The following is a 21,813-nucleotide window of genomic DNA, read 5'->3' as shown; positions in this document are numbered from 1 at the left end:
AGAATGATGGTTTCCAGCTGCATCCATGTCCCTACAAAGGACGCAAACTCATCCTTTTTTATGGCTGCATAGTATTCCATGGTGTATATGTGCCACATTTTCTTAATCCAGTCTGTCACTGATGGACATTTGGGTTGATTCCAAGTCTTTGCTATTGTGAATAGTGCCACAATAAACATACGTGTGCATGTGTCTTTACAGCAGCATGATTTATAATCCTTTGGGTATATCCCTAGTAATGGGATGGCTGGGTCAAATGGTATTTCTAGTTCTAGATCCTTGAGGAATCGCCACACTGTTTTCCACAATGGTTGAACTAGTTTGCATAATAAGTCAACCAGGACAATCTGAAAAGATACGATCCTCCCTGGAATGAAATGTACCATCACTGTAAATTGTGTACATCTTTCTTTCATATTAATAATAAGTATTCTCTGAGTCACATTTTTTGGATTTAAAATACCAGAAAGCATATATAGATGATAACGTATAGTTGACAAAATTAGTTTAGAAAGTTTCTCACAGTCACAGGCTTTTTTTTTTTTTTGGAGACAGGGTCTCACCTTGTCACTAAGGCTGGAGTGCAGTGGTACGATCTCGGCTCACTGCAGCCTCGACCTCCTGAGCTCAAGCAATCCTCCCACCTCAGCCCCCCAGGTAGCAGGGATACAGGTGCGTACCACCACACCTGGCTAATTTTTGTATTTTTTTGTAAAGATGGGGTTTTGCCATCTTGCCCAGGCTGGTCTTGAACTTCTGAGCTCAAGTGGTCTGCCCGCCTTGGCCTTCCAAAGTGCTGGGATTACTGGTGGGAGTCACAACACCTGGCCAAGACAACTATTTTATTAATGTCTAAATGAGACTTACTTTTAAAGGTGATACTCCTTCATAACTTTTTTTCACTTGTACCCATAAAAATACATTCTGATCACTTTTTAATGTATTCTATGACAAATTGTAGTAAGGCAAACAAGGAAATTGAACTTTCAATCAGGTCTCATAATGACCTTATCTGAGAGGTAAGTTTAAAAAAAGACAAACAGAGAAAACATTTCTTCCTACAATATAGAACATCTGCTTAAACAGCACATTTATTGAGCAACTTCTCTGCACCTGCTAGGAAGTTAACTTTCTTATCTCAAATAATGTCTTAAGAAAAAGAGATATATAGATGTTAAGAAATAAATTTAGCATTTATTATGGTGGTACAAAAGTAATTGTGGTTTTTGCCATTATTTTAATTTCTTAGCACTTTCTTACTTAGTGTTTAGTGAACTCTGAGCTGTACCAATAATTAAAATTTTTAGACAGTGATAGTGTCTAAATGGTTTTATATACTCTCTGGAATCCATTCATCCAGCCATTATTTAGGCGAGTTGGTGGCCTTGCCTGAAAGCTTGCTCTGGGCTGCTAGAAGATAATGCTAGCCATTGGACAGATAGTAGCAGATGTGATAGGCACATTCCCTGTTCCCAGGGTTCTTACGCTGTACTGTAGAAGACAGACAATAAACAAGAAGACAAACACTTCCAGATGTGCAACAAAGAAGCTAAAGCAGGACATGATGGAGTAGAGTTGGGGTGATGAGGCAGGGATGGTGGAGAATAGCTTTTTTTGGATCTGGTAGACTGCCTGTAGAAGGATTTTTAAGGAGAAGTTTGATTGACAAGAAGAGACTGTCCATGGAATTGTCTAGAAGAAAGTCTTCAGACAGAGGAACAGCAACAACAGAGCCCAAAGAAGAAACCTGGCAAGTCTAAAGAAGACCCAACATTGACCAACTTTGTGGGAGACAACAGTAGGAGATGAGGCTGAGAAGGGGAGGGCTGGCTCAAGTGGGCTTATCTGCATTTTAATGCATTGACAAGTAGTAACACAGGCAGAAAGTATCTTTTTAAAACAGACCATAATCTCACATGGTTTAGAACAAGGTTAGTTATAATAGTTCGCATGTATTGGGGCCAGGCACTGTGCTAAGTATGTGCATGAGTTATCTCAGTTAATCCTTCATAAATACGTAAGTTATCTCAGTTAATCCTTCATGAATACTTATGAACTTGATGTTACTGTTAGGTCCTCATGTTATAGGTCTTATGTTGTCCTCATGTTATAGATTTCGACATCATGCTCAATCACTGAAGTTCGCACAAGCAGTGAGTGGCAGATAGAATCGGAGCCTAGGGAGGCTGACTTCAGGGCAAGCACTTCATCCCTGTGCAGATGATGCTGACTCCTAGAAGGCTGGTTGATAGATGTATTTCTTGATGTATATATTCCTGAGAAAGAAAAAAAATCTTGTTGAGGTGTTTTGCATCTATGTTCATAAAAGATATTGGCCTGAAGTCTTCTCTTTTGTGTTGTGTCTCTGCCAGGTTTTGGTGTTAGGATGCTGCTGGCCTCATAGAATGAGTTGGGTAGGAGTTCTTCCTCCTCAATTGTTTGGAATAGTTTCAGTAGGAATGGTACTAGCTCTTCTTTGTACACCTTATAGAATTTGGCTGTGAATCGCCTGATCCTGGGCTTTTTGTTTTTGTATTTTGGTTGGTAGCCTATTTGTTACTGATTCTAATTCAGAGCTGATAATTGGTCCACTCAAGGATTCAGTTTCTTCCTGGTTCAGTCTTGGGGGAGATGTATGTGTGCAGGAATTTATCTGTTTCTTGTAGGTTTTCTAGTTTTTGTGCATAGAGTTGTTCATAGTAGTATCTGACAGTTATTTGTATTTCTGTGGGATCAATGGCAATGTCCTCTTTGTCATTTCTAATAGTGTTTATTTGGATCTTCTCTCTTTTCTTCTTTATTAGTCTGGTTTTGATTTATCTTACTAATTTTTTGAAAGAACCAACTCCTAGATTTGTTCATCTTTTATATGGTTTTTTATATCTCAGTCTCCTTCAAACCACAATCCAACAGCATATCAAAAAGCCAATCTACCATGATCAAGTAGACTTTATCCTCGGGTTACAAAGTTGGTTCAACATATGCAAACTGATAAATTTGATTCATCACATAAACTGAACAAAAGGTAAAAGCTACATGATTATCTCAATAGATGCAGGAAAGGCTTTTGATGAAATTCAACATCCCTTCATTTTAACAACCCTTAATAAACTATGCATTGAAGGAACATACTTCAAAAATAATAAGAGCCATATATGACAAACCCACTGTCAGCATCATACTGACTGGATGAGCTGAAAGCATTCCTCTTGAACATTGGCCCAAGACAAGGATGCCCTCTGTCACCATTTCTATTCAACATAGTATTGGAAGTCCTGGCCAGAGCAATGAGGCAAGAGAAAGAAATAAAAGGCATCCAAATAGGAAAAGAGGAAGTCAAACTATTCTCGTTTGTAGATGACATGATTCTGTATCTAGAAAACTCCATAGTCTTTTCCCAAAAGCTCCATCAGCTGATAAACATCTTCAGCAATGTTTCAGGATACAAAATCAATGTAGAAAAATCACTAGCATTCCTATACACCAACAACAATCAAGCCAATTGTGAATGGGATTGCTTTCCAATCAAATCAGGGAGGCAATCCCATTCACAATTGCCACAAAAAGAATAAAATACCTAGGAATACAGCTAACTAGGGAGGTGGAAGATCTCTACAATGAGAATTACAAAATACTGCTCAAATAAATCAGAGGTAACACAAACAAATGGAAAAATATTCCATGTTTATGGATAGGAAGAAACAATATCATTAAAATGGCCATAATGCCCAAAGCAATCTACAGATTCAATGCTATTCCTATCAAACTACCTATAACATTCTTCACAAAACTAGAAAAAACTATTTTAAAATTCAAATGGAACCAACAAAGAGCCTGAATAGCCAAGGCAATGCTGAGCAAAAAGAACAAAGCTGGAGACATGATGTTATGTGACTCCAAACTACACTACAGGGCAACAGTAACCAATACAGTACAGTACTGGTACGAAAACAGACATATAGACCAATGGAACAGAATTAGAGAGCCCAGAAATAATACTGCACACCTACAACCATCTGATCTTCAACAAAGCTGACAAAAACAAGCAATGGGAAAAGGACTTCGTCCTTAATAAATGATGCTGGGGTAACTGGCTAGCCATATGCAGAAGATTGAAACTGGACCCCTTTCTTAGGCCATATACAAAATGCAATGCAAGTTAGACTAGAAACTTAAACGTAAAACCTAAAACTGTAAAAACCCTGGAAGACAACCTAGGAAAAACCATTCTGGACATAGGAACTGGCAAAGATTTCATGATGAAGACACCAAAAGTAATTGCAACAAAATCAAAAATTGACAAATGGGATCTAATTAAACTAAAGAGCTTCTGCACAGCAAAAGAAATTATCAACAGAGTAGACAGACAACCTACAGAATGCGAGAAAATATTTGCAAACTGTGCTTCTGACAAAGATCTAATAGCCAGTATCTATAAGGAATTTAAACAAATTTACAAGCAAAACCAAACAATTCCATTAAAAAGTAGGCAATGGACATGAACAAACACTTTTCAAAAGAAGACATACATGTGGCCAAGAAACATTTGAAAAAATACTTAACATCACTGATCATTAGAGAAATGCAAATCAAAACCACAATGAGATATCATCTCACACCAGTCAGAATGGCTATCAAAAAACAAACAAACAAAAAAAAAAAAACAGGTTGCAGAAAAAAGGAAATGCTTATATGCTGCTGGTTGGAGCATAAATTAGTTCAGCCATTGTGGAAAACAGTGTGATGATTCCCCAAAGAACTAAAAACAGTATTACCATTTGACCCAGCAATTCCATTATTGGGTATATACCCAGAGGACTATAAATCATTCTACCATAAAGACACATGCACATGTATTTTCACTGCAGCACAATTTACAATAGCAAATACATGGAATCAACCTAAATGCCCATCCATGGTAGACTGGATAAAGAAAATGTAGTACATCTACACCACAGCATATGAAATCAGGTACTTTGCAGCAATGTGGATGGAGCTGGAGGCCATTGTCCTTAGCAAACTAACACAGGAACAGGAAACCCAATACCATATGTTCTCACTTATAACTGGGAGCTAAATAACAAGAACTCATGGACACAAAGAGGGCAACAACAGATACTAGGGCCTACTTGAGGGTGGCGGGTGGGAGGAGGGAAAGAATCAGAAAAAAAATGCCTGTCAAATACTATGCTTAGTACCTGGGTGACGAAGCAATCTGTACACTAAACTCCTGTGACACAAGTTTACCTATTTAACAAACCTGTAAGTGTACCTCTGAGTCTAAAGTAAAAGTTAAAAGAAAAAAAATATATCTACTGACAAAAAAGAAAAAGGGAAGAAATCAGAGGAGTTTTTATGAATGGCATAATTAAGAAGAGCTTTCAATAAAAGCCAAGCATCAAATTACCCTAATATCTAATGACTGGTAAAAAGAACAACTACAAGACACCAATGAAAAAAAAATTGAAGAGGATCAGAAGAATTAATACTGTTAAAATGACCATACCATCCAAAGCAATCTACAGATTAAGTGCAACCCTATCAAAATACTAATGACATTTTCACAGAAATAGAAAAAACAATCCTAAAACTCATATAAAACCACAAAAGACCCTGAGCAGTCAAAGCAATCCTGAGCAAAAAAACAATAAAAAACAAACCAAAGCTAGAGGCATCACACTACCTGGCTTCAAAATATATTACAAAGCTATAGTAACCAAAACAGTATGATACTGGTATAAAACAGACACACGACCAGTAGAACAGAATAGAGAACTCAGAAATTAATCCATGTATCTACAAAAAAAAGTACACACTCTTCAGTAAACAGTGCTGGGAAAACTGGGTTACCCTTTGATATCATAGCCTTGGTATTTGTCTTGAGGAGCGTTATAAGAACTCTTATAAAATGTATAATTTCTGTATTTGCTTTGAAAATTGTTATTGGGAATATTATTCATTATGTTGTTCAGTTGTCTTATATTAGGTCCCAAATGAGAAACTTTGTTTGGAATTTAGTTTTAGAGGAAATCCACTTATTTCTTTAATTTATTCATTTAACAAGAAAAACCAGGAAGCTTATACCTACATGAGTGTGTCATCTCTGTAATTATATTTACCTTTGTGGTTAGGTATTTTAGGTATTTACTTTCTGTGACCTTGACATTTTTCCTTTTTTGAACCATACCACATATGTTCTTTGCTGTAAGTTATCCTAAATCCACTCTATGCCCTTTTATTAGAAAGGAAATAGCTTATGTATTAAAAAACAAATTAATGAAATGAAACTATGTGGAAGTCAATGTAAGTTTGTCTACATTAAATTCCAAGTTACAAAGCCATTAAAACATAATGCAATTCCCAATTTCAGTAGAGATTATAGATATATTTTAAATACTGAGTTCCCATGCTATATTTACAGTATTACTTAATTTATATTCAGATGTTCCAACCTTACTATTCCATAATGTGGAAGTGCCTAGAGTGCTTTACTTTGATATGCACTATTATGCCCATTTTGTTACTTCAGTTTTCAAATAATTCAGTCGATCACTCTACAATTGCAGGCAAATAGGAATACATGTTGTTACATGCAGCCTTATGAAGTTACCATTTGCATTCACTGTAAATGGATTCCATTTCCTTGGTCTTGCCCTTCTATTGGGGGAACCCACCCCCGATAATTCAATGTTATTTCACATAGGTTCTTTTCTATTTCCCTAAGTGTTGGCCAGTCTGAGAAATAAAGGGAAAGAGTACAAAAGAGAGAAATTTTAAAGCTGGGTATCTGGGGGAGACATCATATGTCAGCAGGTTCTGTGATGCCCCCTAAGCCGCAAAACCAGCAAGTTTTTATTAGTGATTTTCAAAAGGGAGGGAGTGTACGAATAGGGTGTGGGTCACAGAGACCACATGCTTCACAAGGTAATAAAATATTACAAGACAAATGGAGGCAGGGCAAGATCACAGGACCGGGGCAAAATTAAAATTGCTAATGAAGTTTCAGGCACACATTGTCATTGATAACATCATATCAAGAGACAGGGTTTGAGAGCAGACGAGTCTGACTAAAATTTACTTAGGTGGGAATTTCCTCATCCTAATAGGCCTGGGAGCGCTACAGGAGACGGGGGATTATTTCATCCCTTATCTGCAACCATAAAAGACAGACATTCCCAGAGCAGCCATTTTAGAGACCTACCCCTGGCAATGCATTCTCTTTCTCAGGGCTGTTCCTTGCTGAGAAAAAGAATTCAGCGATATTTCTCCTATTTGCTTTTGAAAGAAGAGAAATATGGCTCTGTTTTGCCCAGCTCTCAGGCAGCCAGACCTAATGGTTATCTCCCTTGTTCCCTGAACATCGCTGTTATCCTGTTCTTTTATCAAGGTGCTCAGATTTTATATTGTTTAAACAATTTGTGCAGTTAACGCAATCATCACAGGATCCTGAGGCAACATACATCCTCAGCTTACAAAGATGACAGGATTAAGATTTAAAGTAAAGACAGGCATAGGAAATCACAAGAGTATTGACTGGGGAAGTGATAAATGTCCATGAAATTTTCACAATTTATGTTCAGAGATTGCAGAAAAGACAGGTGTAAGAAATTATAAAAGTATTAATTTGGGGAACTAATAAATGTCCATGAAATCTTCACAATTTGTGTTCTTCTGTCATGGCTTCAGCCGGTCCCTCCATTCGAGGTTCCTGACTTCCCGCAACACCCTTCCTATCATACATCCTGTGAGTGCTACCTGCCAATATTAGGGACATTCCTTCAGTTTTGCCATTAGTGTTTAAAGAGCTAATGAATTACTGTGAATTACTTGTTATGCTGTTTCTTAGAAAAACATAATAGAAAGGTTTTGTTGTTGTTTTTTGTTTCATAGCGATTAAAAATAAATAAATCTCCTATGTAGAAAATGTAATTATGTCTACAGTCTGCCAGAGTGATTACTTAAGACTTGTCATAATAATTAGTTCTTCTCATTTTATTTACTCAATACAACTTTTAAAATACTTACTACCTTCTTACAGATGGTTAATAGTGAAAGATTCCTTTTTACTGTATATGAAACCAGACAGCGGTGCCATTGCCTTCGTCCTGCTGGTAGACAAAGAATTCAAAATTAAGGTGGGGAAGAAGGAGACAGAAACGAAATATGGACTCCGAATTGATAATCTTTCAAGGTACAAGTTTCAAATATTTAAAAAAGATTTCTACAAAATATCTTAAAACAATTTTTTCCTTAACCTTAAGTAAAAAAGGAGTTTAAAAAGGGTTAGAAAATTGTAATTTAGAGCTCATCCTCAATCAATAGTAATGAAACCGCTTTTTTCCTTGTATATATTTTAAAGAGTATCCTGTGTGCAACAGAGTCAGAACAAACAATCTCATATGTAGGTGTTTGCCTATGTTAACAGAAATTACTACTTAATTTGCCAGTTTACTAAACAGATAGATTAGAGCATTTTTAAAATAAATGAAACCTTTACTTTGTAAATCAATATTCTTTAATTAACAAAACACCAAAAGAGTGATTTGATTTATAAAAATTGTTACACACATATTTTAAGAAAGACACCTTCTTTTACTCTGAGACAGGGTCTCACTCTGTCACCCAGGCTGAAGTGCAGTGGCTCAATCTCTGCTCACTGCAACCTTCACTCACTGCAACCTCCATCTTTCAGGTTCAAGCAATTCTCCTACTTCAGCCTACCGAGTAGCTGGGACTACAGGCACCCGCTGCCACACTCGACTAAATTTTGTATTTTTTGGTAGAGATGGAGTTTCACCATGTTTGCCAGGCTGGTCTCGAACTCCTGACCCCAAGTGATCTGCCCACCTCGGCCTTCCAAAGTGCTGGGATAACAGGCCTGAGCCATCCCACCTGGCCAAGAAAGATATCTTGAAAGGACACTCATGTACATTTATTTATTATAGATTTTATTAGTACATGTGTATGTGATCTTTCTGGAAGATTGTAGTTATATCATGTATGTGTGTCTTTATACATATATATCCATTTGTCTCTACATAGTTCATTCACCATCATGTATATGAATATATATGCATTTCTCCCTGTACACATACACAACATAGCTTCATATTCCCTTACTAATTTACGTTTGTGTGTGTGTGTATGTATATGTGTATATAAAGATGCTGAACTTCCTGATGATATTCTATGAGAATGGGACTTTTAAGATTGTGACTGGAAATATAATGGTGCTGCCATTACACCTTCCTCCTGCATTCCTGTTTCACAGTGAGCCACAGAAGTCTGGCCACAGTTCTCACTGGTCCCTTACTTTATCGGCCACTTCATCTGCATTTCCCACCCTCGCTTACTCGTATGTCAATGCCAGATGAGGCCATTCACATCCAGGTTTCATTACCTTCCTTCCTGGTGTAAGATCCCCCCATGATTTTATCAAATAAGGCCAAATTTTCCCACTTATTTTTGAAGGGCATTTATTTTCCTGTGTTTATTTGAAATTCCTCCCTAATATGCCTTGCAGGTTCTATGGAGGCAGCATTTTTTTCTTGCCTCTTTCTCTTTGCTTTTCTTATGTCCATGGTTGGAATAGTTCTTTCCCCCCCCTTGATTCTGACTCACATCCTGTAATAATGTCTTATCTTGTTACTCGTCTCTTCTGTAAAGTCTTCTCATAACTGTTTTTCAGAGGCTTTTTAGCTCAATTGGAGTAGTGCTTGCAGGATGGGTCAAGCCCAGGCACCTCCTGTGCCCTCTTGTCTCCATCCCTAGAAATCCGTGCCTCCTTTACCACACACGATGGGGATGCTTCACTCCTCTCAGCTCCACCATGTCTCTCCTCCCCCGTCTTCACAGCTCAGCAGCAGCAGCCTCTCCCTGGCTTCATGACTTTCAGACAAAAGCCAGCATCTACCTCTGACATATTGAGGAAAGCAGTTTGGACATGGTTAATCTTTATAAATAATTCTTTTAGAATCTGTGAACACAGCCCCCTTCCCTGCTTCTCATCAGGATCATTGCATTTCCTCAAAAAAGCAACCTCCCTCCTCACCCATAGTCTTCTTACATTGGGATGGTGGTAGATTTCTGCCTACATGGCAGGGATACAGCTGGCTCCAACACTCTGTTTTCCTTCAAACTTCAAATTTGGGTAACTTATTTTTCCCTCTTAGTAGTAGGCAGAATTCTGACACTTGGCATTAAGAAAAAACTCTCTGGAATCCACTCTGAATTTTTTTTTTTTTTTTTTTTTTTTTTTTTTTTTTTTTTTTTTTAGCATTTATAACTCTGTAAGAGTTTAGGATCGTTTAGTTATGAGTGACAGAAAAATCTAAAGCAAACTGGCTTATACCGAAGAGAACTTATCAGCCATGTTGAGCGTGACTGATTCCCTTGTGGTAGCAAGATGGCCACCTCCCACACTCACACCAAATTCTGTGGAAGCAAGAGAGTCCCTCCTGGCATTCCTGAGCAAGTCCTCACATTTGCTCAGGAATGGCTGAAAGGATACTCATGTCCATTTATTATAGGAATGGATGAACAAATGTACATGAGTATCCTTTTTTTTCTGATATCAATATATTTAATTGATTATTATTGCAAAAGAACAGTTTTCCTGGCCAGGTGTGGTAGCTCACGCCTGTAATCCCAGCACTTTGGGAGGCCAAGGTGGGCGGATCACAAGGTCAGGAGTTTGAGACCAGCCTGGCCAATATGGTGAAACCCTGTCACTACTAAAAATACAAAAATTAGCCAGGCATGGTGGTGCTTGCCTGTAGTCCGAGCTACTTGCGAGGCTGACGCAGGAGAACTGCTTGAACCCAGGAGGCAGAGGTTGCAATGAGCTGAGATTGCACCACTGCACTCCAGCCCGGTGACAGAATAAGACTCCATTTCAAAAAAAAAAAAAAAAAAAAAAAAGCCAGCACGGTGGCTCATGTCTGTAATCCCAGCACTTTGGGAGGCCAACGCAGGCAGATCACCTGAGGTTTGGGAGTTCAAGACTAGCCTGACCAACATGGAGAAACCCGTCTCTACTAAAAATACAAAATTAGCTGGGCCATGGAGGTGCATACCTGTAATCCCAGCTACTTGGGAGGCTGAGACAGGAGAATCACTTGAACCCGGGAGGTGGAGGTTGCAGTGAGCCGAGATCATGCCATTGCACTCCAGCCTGGGCAAGAAGAGCAAAACTCCGTCTCAAAAAACAAAANAAAAAAAAAAAAAAAAAAAAAAAAAGCCAGCACGGTGGCTCATGTCTGTAATCCCAGCACTTTGGGAGGCCAACGCAGGCAGATCACCTGAGGTTTGGGAGTTCAAGACTAGCCTGACCAACATGGAGAAACCCGTCTCTACTAAAAATACAAAATTAGCTGGGCCATGGAGGTGCATGCCTGTAATCCCAGCTACTTGGGAGGCTGAGACAGGAGAATCACTTGAACCCGGGAGGTGGAGGTTGCAGTGAGCCGAGATCATGCCATTGCACTCCAGCCTGGGCAAGAAGAGCAAAACTCCGTCTCAAAAAACAAAAGAAACAAACAAAAAAGAACAGTTTTCCCACGATTAATGAAACAGAAAACGCACAACATATTCATGCCAGAACCACCTTCTGGGACCAGGAAGATGGAATATGCCATTTTGCTTAGCTTTGTTGAAGAGAAGGGATGGCTGTCACGAAGCACAATTGGGATGATATTTCCAGAAGCTGAGGGAATGGATACTAGAGGGCACAAAGGGAAGTGTCCTCTAGAGCAGAGATCCCCAACCCCCTCGGGGTACCAGTCCATGGCCTATTCAGAACTGCGCCGCACAGCAGGAGGTGAGCAGTGGGCGAGGGAGCATTACCACCTGAGTTGCGGCCTCCGGTCAGATCAGCCACGGCATCAGATTCTCACAGGAGCCCGAACCCTATTGTGGATTGCACATGGGCAGGATCTGGGCTGCGCGCTCCTCATGAGAATCATGTCACCTCGTGATGACCTGAGGTGGGACAGTTTCATCTCGAAACTACCCCCTATCATCTGTGGAAAAATTGCCTTCCACAAGCCTGTCCCCGGTGCCAAAAAAAGTTGGGGACCACTGCTCTACAGGAGCCAACAGCTCTCTAACTAACACTTAAAAGTAGATCCTCACCTTACCCCTCTTTCTTTATCCTCCTCATGGCCTAGCACGCAGCTCTAGGTCTATGGTAAGTACATTTATGCATGTTTGCATGAGTTAATGAATAAGTAACCTGAACATTTATTTTTGTTATATTGAATATATTTCTAGAAATACTACTAAAAAATGTTAAATGCCTGCTTTCTTCATGTTCTTTGTCTAAAATTTTCAGTTTATGTTTGGTATACTACCAAATAAAAAAGAGCATGAGATAGAACAGAGTGACCATTCTTTTCAACTTTCTGCTTTCTCTTTAAAGGACACTTATTTTAAAATGCAACAGCTATAGACATGCTCGTTGGTGGGGAGGGGCTATAGAAGAATTCATCCAGAAACATGGCACCAACTTTCTCAAAGATCATCGATTTGGGTCATATGCTGCTATCCAAGAGAATGCTTTAGCTAAATGGTAAGTTAGTTATTACTGCTCTAAGCCTGCCAAGGCAGTCCTAGCATCTAATATTACACTGTCCTAAATTCACCTGGAATCAATTTTCAAAACTGTGAAAGATTATGCATTATACTTAACAAGGCTTCTCTTTTTGTGATAATTATGGGACTACCTGATTATATAGTAGTTTTTCAATTGTTGCTTTTAAGATTTTTCACAGTGAACTTAGCTAGCTTTAGAGTTTGAAGTTTGAATTTTAAAGCTAACTTCATACATTTCTTTAATGACGCAAATGGAAGGTTTATTTAAGTCATTAGCCCTAATTTAGGAAAAGTATTTACTTGCTAGATATTTCTTTTAAATAAAGTCACGCTTAGCATGTTTTTCTACCCGTGGACTGGAAGCTAATTTGTTTTCAGTCTCAGAAGAAAAACTGTATGTGAGTTCAACAGGATAGGAGAATTCATCTGGGTCCTTATGATGATGAAGCTCAATAAATTTGTTGTTCTCTAAGCAGAGAAAAATCAGGCTGCTTACCACTTACTGCCCTTCCTAGGCAGCAGAGGAAACTTGGTATTTTCAATCCTTGTTTTGCAGGTACACAAAGTCAATGATGATTATGTGTTATGTGGAGACTCTAGGCAGTGGCTTCCATGTTTTGCTTTACCATAAGATAAGTTTCTTTTATTTTCTTTTTTAATAACAAAAAGGAACAATAAACTTGTCTTTCAGGTATGTTAATGCCAAAGGATATTTTGAAGATGTGGCAAATGCAATGGAAGAGGCAAATGAAGAGATTTTTATCACAGATTGGTGGTTAGTATTTGTCCCTGGGAATTTTTTCTGGAAGTTTCTATGTTTAGAAATGTACAGTGGTATAGTGCTGTTCAAGAATTACACATATGAAAATTAGCAGTATCTCTGGATGGTTTGGCCAGAGTCTCAACCAATTGACTAAGCCTTCAGTGAAAGGCCTTTTCAAAAACCTTGGCCTCAACAATATTCATAAAATACTTAGTTTGAACAATTAGGTTTTATATTTGCATTTGGAAGCAGACTTCCATGTATTCATGTCAGTAAAGATTATGCTGTAATGCAAGTACACCTACAGAGGTAATGGTGTCTTTGGGTGTCTTTTTCTAATTTTGGTATGTCTGTCATGAGGGCCAGTGAGTATACTTCTTCTAAATTGTCGCTTTTGATGTTGAAATAGTTCCACTTGCCTGTTAACTGTAAAAATATCCTCTGTAATGACTAGGCCTCGTCAGCTGTTCTAGAGATACATCTGGTTTCAACTTTGTGACCACCTTAAAAAAGTGTCCGTAAGAGTTGCTATGCTTATTAAAGTCACCAGAAGCCTCATATCTGAAACTCATTTAGCTCTTGGGAAATTTACTCCTGTAGTTGGTGTAGGCAGTCTAGTCTGACTTCAGTTCCAATCATTTATCTGCCTGGAAAGCTAAAACCCATTACACATGCTAACACTGGCTATGATGGAAATGAAAATGTCTAAAATGTGTTTTCCTTCTGGGAACTTATTAGTAGTTGCCTGAATTGCCCCTTATCCAGTTTTCTTCCAAAAGGTACCTTACATGAACTGTTAATATATCATAATTTATTCCCTTCTAATTCTAGGTTTTGTGGGCAGTATCAGTATCTAATTCAAGAATGGGAACACATCTTTTGCTTCAGTTGTCTGGAAATCTATAATGCTAAGGCATGCTTTCTTAACCTTGGCCCTGTTGACATTTGGGGCCAGATAATTCTTTGTTTCAGGGGGCTCTCCTATGCATTGTAGGATGTTTAGTGACATCCACTAGCTACCAGTAGTAAGTTCCCAGTTGTGACCACCAAAATATCTTCATCCATTGCTAGATGTTCCCTGGTTGGGGTTGGGAGAGGATGCAAGATCCCTGTCAGCTGGGAATCACTGATCTAGAGGGGATAGACGGGGTATGTGGTGGCCAGCATGCTCATGCTTGTGGAGGAGCTTAATTCTGCTCTTTCTATTCTTGCCAAATTTTCTCTTTTCAGTCAGTTACCAGGAAGAAAAAATGTTTCATACTTAGGAGCTATTTATTTGGTTGAATATTTTATAAACACTTGTGATAATAAATTTGTGCCAGTGAGTACTATATTCTTTAAAAAAATATTTCTGAAAGTTTCGTGAAGATGTGAGAGAGACTAAAAATAATTTTTCCATTGAGTCTAGATTTTCGTGCTTTGTATCTGAACACCAAAATTTTTTTAACTTTTAAATTCAGGGGTACAATTACAGGTTTGTTAAATAGGTAAACTTGTAGCATGGGAATTTGTTGTATGGATTATTTTATCACCCAGGTATTAAGTCTAGTACCCACTAGTTACTTTTCCTGATCCTCTCCCTCTACCCTTGAAAGGCCCTAGTGTGTGTTGTTCCCTTGTACGTGTCCATGTGTTCTCATCATTTAGCTTCCACTTATAAGTGAGAACATGTTGTATTTGGTTTTCTGTTGCTGTGTTAGTTTGCTAAGGATAATGGCCTTCAGCTCCATCCATGTTGCTGCAAAGGACATGATCTCATTCTTTTTCATGGCTGCATTGTATTCTGTGGTGTATATGTGCCACATTTTCTTTATCCAGTCTACCATTGATGGTCATTTAGGTTGATTCAATTAAACATGTACAGAGATGGAACCCTGAATGTTTTCCTCTCTACTTTCAGCAAGAGAATGAATTGGGAGGTTATTTATTTTTTCATGACTGCACTAGGATACCATTTTATTACAACACATCATTAGAAATAAAACCTTCACAGTAACTTCTCTCAAACAAGTAAAGAAAATTCTTGTTGTACAAGCATATTGCAAAAAGGAGCATTCAGAAACTTAACCAAACCCTAATATGCGTAGACCTGAGAGAGTGGGGTTATCTGCCACAGTCTCTGTATGGAGTCTGTATGTTAAATGTGTCAGAAATAGGATTAAGAAAACAGGAGAATACAAAGGAAAAATCAATGAACAGAGATTTTTAAAAGAGGGATTTTGTAAAAGGTAGAGAAACAGAAGAGACAAAGGTTGAGCTGGAGACAAAGGTTATAAAGAAAATAAATCAGCACTGCATTACTAACTGGCTCACAAACAGAGACTATTCTAGGTAAAAGAATACATGTTTTCAATGTATTTAAGTTGGTTTTAAATGCAACTTTCTTTAAGTTGGTTTCTGATTTGTTTTATGCGACCACTAGAGCCGGCGCCAGAGGAAAAGGCAAGTAGGCAAGATAAAAAAGGAAACTTTATTAGGTAGCCAATGTAAAGAAAGAGGAAGCGAGGCTCACCGGTCTCTGGCGGCAGAGGCCGAGGAAGTCGCTCTGGCGCTGTCGGACGAGGTTCCTGGGTCCTGCGTAGGAGGAGGGGCTGAGGAAGTTCGTGCCGTGTTCCCCCCGCCCCCCCAGCGGCTTTTATGTCCTGGGCCTGGGAGTGTGAGGGCAGTGGGCGGGACATAGGCGGGTCGGGGGCGGGGGCGGTAGGCGTGGCTAGGTAGGTTTCGATTTTCTCTGTCAGAGGTCAGACTGCACCTGCGCAGTTGACCTGTGTCTTTCCCGGGCACGGGAAAGTTGACAATGAAGAACCCGGAAATGCGCCATTTGAGTCCCTTTGTTCTTTTGTTCCCTCCCTCCCTCCCTCCGTCCAGACAGTTTCAATATTGTTAGTGTTTTTCAAATGATGGGTTGAGCCTCTTTAGTAATTGTTTATTAAAATAATTTAGTAGATTGTGACCAGTATTTTTTTAAAAAACAGAATGGCATAGGATAGGATAGGGAAGGGAAGGGAAAAGAAAGGAAGGGTACAATGTAAGTGGTAATAAGAGCCACTAATTTTGGAAACTTTTATTTCGGTTGTAGATAGATAAACAGACAGACTGATCGACTGGCTGTTGGTTTGGGGTATAATGTATTTCTTTCTGCAGTTTATGGTACAAAAGTTTAAAAGTTTGAAAGCCACTGACTTTCAAAATGGTTAGTAAACTTTTCCTTAAAGAGCCAGAGAGTAAATATTTTTTTAAGATTTTCAAATCACGTACGGTCTCTGAAGCATATTTTTTTTACAACTCTTTAAAAATATAAAAACCATTCTTAGCTCACAGGCCATGCTAAAACAGTCTATGGGCAACATTTGACTTGTGAGCTATAGTTTGTTGACACCTATCTTAGGAAATAGACTTAATTCACCACATTTTATCAATACTAAGAGCTAAATGTAGTGTTTTCCAAAGTTGTACCATTTTACATTTTCACCAGCAATGTATGAGAGTTACAATTCTTCCACATAATTGCTAGCCCTTGGTGTTATCAGTCTTTATTTCAAAGGGTATACAATAGTGTTTTATTATGATTTTAGCTTGTATCAGCAACATCATTTCACAATGAGCAAATTTTCATGTGATATTTGGACATTTGTTTAACTGTTCAAATCTTTTCCCTTTTTTTGAGAGAGAGATGTTGTCAGTCTTCTTATTTAGTTGTAAGAGGTATTTGTACATGCTAGTTAAAGTGGTTGTCCCATTTCACTCTGGCCTCCATTCTTTCTGTTGAGAAATTCTCTGTCACTTGAATAGATTGTTCCCCTCTAAGTAATGTGTTATTTTTCCTCTGAGTGGTTTCAATATTTTCCTTCTGTCTTTAGTTTTCAGGAGTTTGGTTATGATGTTTGTGTTTATCCTATTTAGGGTTCTCTGAGCTTCCTGAATCTGTAGTTTTATATCTTTTGCCAAATTTAAGAAATTGTTAGCCATTATTTCTTTACACATTTTTTTCTGAACTTTCCTCTTTCTCTCCTCTTTCTGAATCTCCAATGACACAAATAGTGTCTTATTTATTTGTCAAATTCATTGACTCCTTCCTCTATGACAGGGTCCCCAACCTCCAAACCAAACCAGTCTCCAGACTGTTAGGAACCAGGCCACACCGCAGATGAGCCGGAGGTTGTAGGGGGAGGTAGTGAGCATGAGAATTACTGCCTGAGCTCCGCCTCCTGTCAGATCAGCCGCAGCATTAGATTCTCCTAGGAAGAGGAACCCTATTGTGAACTATGCATGTGAGGGATAGAGGCTGCCTGTTCCTTATGAGAGTCTATACGGTGCCTGCTGGCCTATCTGAGGTGCAACAGTTTCATCCAGAAATTATCCTTCCCCCTCATTCCCACCCATGGAAAAATTGTCTTCCATGAAACTGGTTTCTGGTGCCAAAAAGGTTGAGGACTGCTGCTCTATGATCTCCATTCTGGTATGGAGCCTATCCTGTGAGGTTTGGGGGATTTATTGTTTGCTTTTGTTTTCTAGTGTTTTGGTAATTGTGTTTTCACTTTGAAAATTTTATTTGGTCCTTCTTTATATCTTTTTCTGTAAGACTTTTTTTGTCTTTTCATTCATTTTAGGAGTGTTCACCCTTACTTAGAGCATTTTTATAATATCTGACATAGCCTTAAGTAGGTAATTTCAATATCCACATTGTCTTGATATTGACATCTGCTGATTCCCTTTTCCGTACAAGGTTAAGATTTTTTTTTTTTTTTCTAGTTCTTTGTGTGCCGGGTACTTGTACTGTATTCTAGAAAATTTTATTATTATGTTATAAGACTCTGAGTCTTGTTTGAATCCTATGGAGAATGTTAGTATTTTTGTGTTAGCGGGCAATTTACCAATTTCAATTCAGGCTTAAAGTTCCAACCAGCCTTTTATGAGTGTTGTTTTAATGTCGGTTTTGTTGTTAATGCCTTTGCGGTGCTATTCAGGTCTGTCCCATATGTGTGCCACCTAGTGGCCAGTCTGAGACTTGGATGGTGGTCTGTTCCTCAGTTCAGTTCTCAGCCTCTTTGGTGTGATGTTTAGGATGAAATCCATGCATAGACAGCTTGGGAGTGAGCCAGAAAATCAGAAACAGCTTTATGGAGCTGCTTTTCTGAGCTCCTCTCCCCTGTTTTTAGTTTCCCATGGCTTCCCTAAGGGTAGCCTTCTAGCCTGAAAGATGGGTTTTTATTTACTGTGCTCTGCCATGTGCTTTCTCTGATGGCACCCATGTCCAAAGCCAAGCCAGGCGTATTTATATCGCCATTGGTGAGGAAATTTCCCCTGCCTCAGAGGTTTTAGTAACTTTGGGCTCTCCACTGCAGCCCTGTCACTACCAGAGATCCTTTTCATTCTCTCCAAGTCTGAACTAGAGGATTTTTGAAGTTATCTCTGTGCCGATGCCTGTTTCCAAGTTTTCCCTCCAAGTCAAGGAATCAAAGGGGAAAATTGTTAAACTTATCACTGGCTAGGTGGTACTTCAAATTCTGTTCTTCTTTTCTATATTGAGGCTTCCACTTATTTAGCTCTTATGTAATTTTCTCAGCAATATTTTGTATTTTTCTAGCTATAGGTCTTATACATATTTTGTTAAAATTTTCACTGAGTATTTTATGTTTTTTGATATTATCATAAATGATATTTTAAAATTCATTTTCCATACAGAGCTAGAAATGCAATTGATTTTTGTGTATTTACCTTATAGCTTGTGACCTTGCTAAATTAATTTATTAGTGCTAATAGCTTTTTTGTAGATTGCTTAGGATTGTCCTGTAATGATTATGTGATCTATGAATAAAGACAGTTTTACTTCTTCTCTTCTAATCTGTATGCTTTGTATTTTATTTTCTTGCCTTGTTACATTGGCTAGTTATCACCAGTAAAATGTTGAATGAAAGTGGTGAGAATGAACATCTATGCCCTGTTTCTAATCTTCAGAGTAAAGCATGCAGTTTTGTTATATTATGAATGATGTTAGAGATAGATTTTTTATAAGTACCCTTTACTACACTGAGGAAGTTTTTTTCTATTTCTAACTTGTTGGGAGTATTTATTGTTAATGGATATTGAATTTCTTAATTTCTTCTGCATTTGTTGAAATAATAATATTTTTCTCCTTTTTGTTGTTACTGTGGTGAATTACATTGATTTCCAACTTTTTGTTTCTTTGTTTGTTTGTTTGTTTGTTTTTTGAGACAGAGTCTCGCTTTGTCACTCAGGCTGGAGTGCAGTGGCACCATCTCGACTCACTGCAAGCTCTGCCTCCTGGGTTCACGGCATTCTCCTGCCTCAGCCTCCGAGTAGCTGGGACTACAGGCACGCACCACTACACCCGGCTAATTTTTTGTATTTTTAGTAGAGACGGGGTTTCACCGTGTTAACCAGGATGGTCTCGATCTCCTGACCTCGTGATCCGCCCGCCTCGGCCTCCCAAAGTGCTGGGATTACAGGCGTGAGCCACCACGTCCAGCTTGATTTCCAACTTTTAAACCAACCTTGTATCTTAGGATAATCCCACTTGATCATTATTTTTGTAAGTTGCTGTGTTTTGGTAAATATTTTACTTCTGTGATCATAAAGGATGTTCTTTAGTTTTCTTTTCTTGCATTGTCTTTATTTGGTTTTAGTATGAGGATAATGCTGACCTCATTAAATAAGATAGTAAGTGTTCCCTCCTTTGTTTATTGGAAGAATTTAGGTAGTACTAACATCATTTCTTTCTTAAATATTTGATAAAATTCAAATATTTAATAAATTCTGTAAAGTTGGTAGAGTCTGTAGTTTTCCCTTTGGGAAAGTTTTAATTACACATTCAGTTTTCAGTAGCTATGAAGTCAGTATCAATTTCTTTTTATTTTCATTATGAAAATATTTTATTCAAGGAATACGTTTATTTAAATTACCACAAATATTGGCATACAGTTATTTTTAATAGTTATTATTCATTTAATATAATTTAATGCTTCTAGGCCCTATAGTGATTCCCTTTCACTCTTTTTTTTTTTTCTTTGAGACAGGGTCTTCTTCTGTTGCCCAGGTTGAAGTGCATTGACGTGATGATGGCTCACTGCAGCTTCAACCTTCTAGGTTCAAGCAATCCTCCTACCTCAGCCCCCCGAGTAGCTGGAACTACAGACATAAACAACCATGCCTGGCTAATTTTTAAAATTTTTTCATAGACACAGGGTCTTACTATGTTTCCCAGGCTGGTCTCAAACTCCTGGGCTTACGCAATCCTCCCATTTTAGCCTGTCAAAGTGCTGGGATTATAGATGTGAGCCCATCCTTTCAATCATTTTTTGTCATGTTTTTTAGCCTTGCTAGAAATTCACAAATTTTATTGATATTTCAAAGAGTCAACATCTAGTTTCATTGAATTCTTTCTGTGTTTTTTCAGTTTTATGTTTCATCAAGTTCTGCTCTTATATTTATTATTCTCTCATCTTCTTGCTTTGGGTTTAATATCTTCTTTTTCTGTCTTTTATAAATGGAAAGTCTGATCAATAATTTTAATTTTTTGTTTTCTCATGTAAGCATTTAAAGTAATTAAATCTTCTAAGTGGTACACTTAGAGGTATGTTTTAACATCTCTGAAATCAGGAAGCATCTTACACTCTTACAGTTACAGTCGTCATGATTTTTTCTCTCTTAGTGGTACATGCAGTAACGATGCATCCTACAATCACTGGTGTCCTAGATTCAATTAAATGTAATATTAAACAATAACTTTGTTTACAAGTGAGTAAAGACCCTTACATAATAATGCTTGGTAAGTTATAGCTGCTTTCTTCTTGCTGTGCAGCCATGGTTTATACTTTGTTTATAGCATGATATAACAAAATCTTTTTTTCTTTTTATGTGTTATCCTCAAAATTGAGGGCTCCGTGAGAGCTATGTTAAGATTCTTCAAAGTATCTAGTGGAATGCTCAGCATACAAGGGTATACATGTTTGTGGATTAAATGAAATAAATGATGATAAAGACTTAATTGCAGAGTATAACATTAAAAGTCTCCCCCAAACTGAAGCTCTTTGAGCCCATATTTAATGTATACATCAAAAAATTGCAATTGTGTATATGTTGTTGGATATCTCTCATTTTTGGTGAACTAGCAGTGGACAGCAATGCATTTTACTATTTTAAAGCAGATTTCTTTTTAATGCTTCTTTGATCTTTTCTGATCAATTGCTGTGCTTTGTTTGTTTGCTTGTTTGGACATAGATTACTTTTGAGTTTGTTTTCTACTCTAAATTAAATATGCAACTACTTACACTGTCCAAACTCTCCATTTGTCTGTTTACTTATTTATTTTACCCAATAATGTTTCCTTTGGAAACTTTATCTCTGGGTTTTTATTTTCTTTAACTGAATGAAATAGAGCATAACATTGATTTCTTTTAATCTCTTTTTATTGTTATTATTATTATTATACTTTAAGT

The 21,813-nt window shown here is 37.9% G+C and overlaps 1 protein-coding gene across 1 annotated transcript in view; it reads left to right on the top strand.

The window, feature by feature from the left end:
- PLD1 (phospholipase D1) overlaps positions 1-21,813 on the top strand; it is a gene marked incomplete at its 3' end in the record, with an annotated part of 205,359 nt that overhangs the window by 91,828 nt on the left and 91,718 nt on the right. The window contains exons 9-11 of the mRNA XM_017889473.1: positions 8,039-8,191; positions 12,419-12,568; positions 13,283-13,366. Of these exons, the coding sequence (XP_017744962.1) occupies positions 8,039-8,191; positions 12,419-12,568; positions 13,283-13,366 (387 nt within the window). The remainder of the gene's footprint in view (positions 1-8,038; positions 8,192-12,418; positions 12,569-13,282; positions 13,367-21,813) is intronic.

This window comes from Rhinopithecus bieti, unplaced genomic scaffold (assembly GCF_001698545.2).
Source record: "Rhinopithecus bieti isolate Rb0 unplaced genomic scaffold, ASM169854v2 scaffold_18353, whole genome shotgun sequence".
Lineage (NCBI taxonomy): Eukaryota > Metazoa > Chordata > Mammalia > Primates > Cercopithecidae > Rhinopithecus > Rhinopithecus bieti.
The sequence above is the reverse complement of the archived record's forward strand: the minus strand, read 5'-3'. Positions and strand labels throughout refer to the sequence as shown.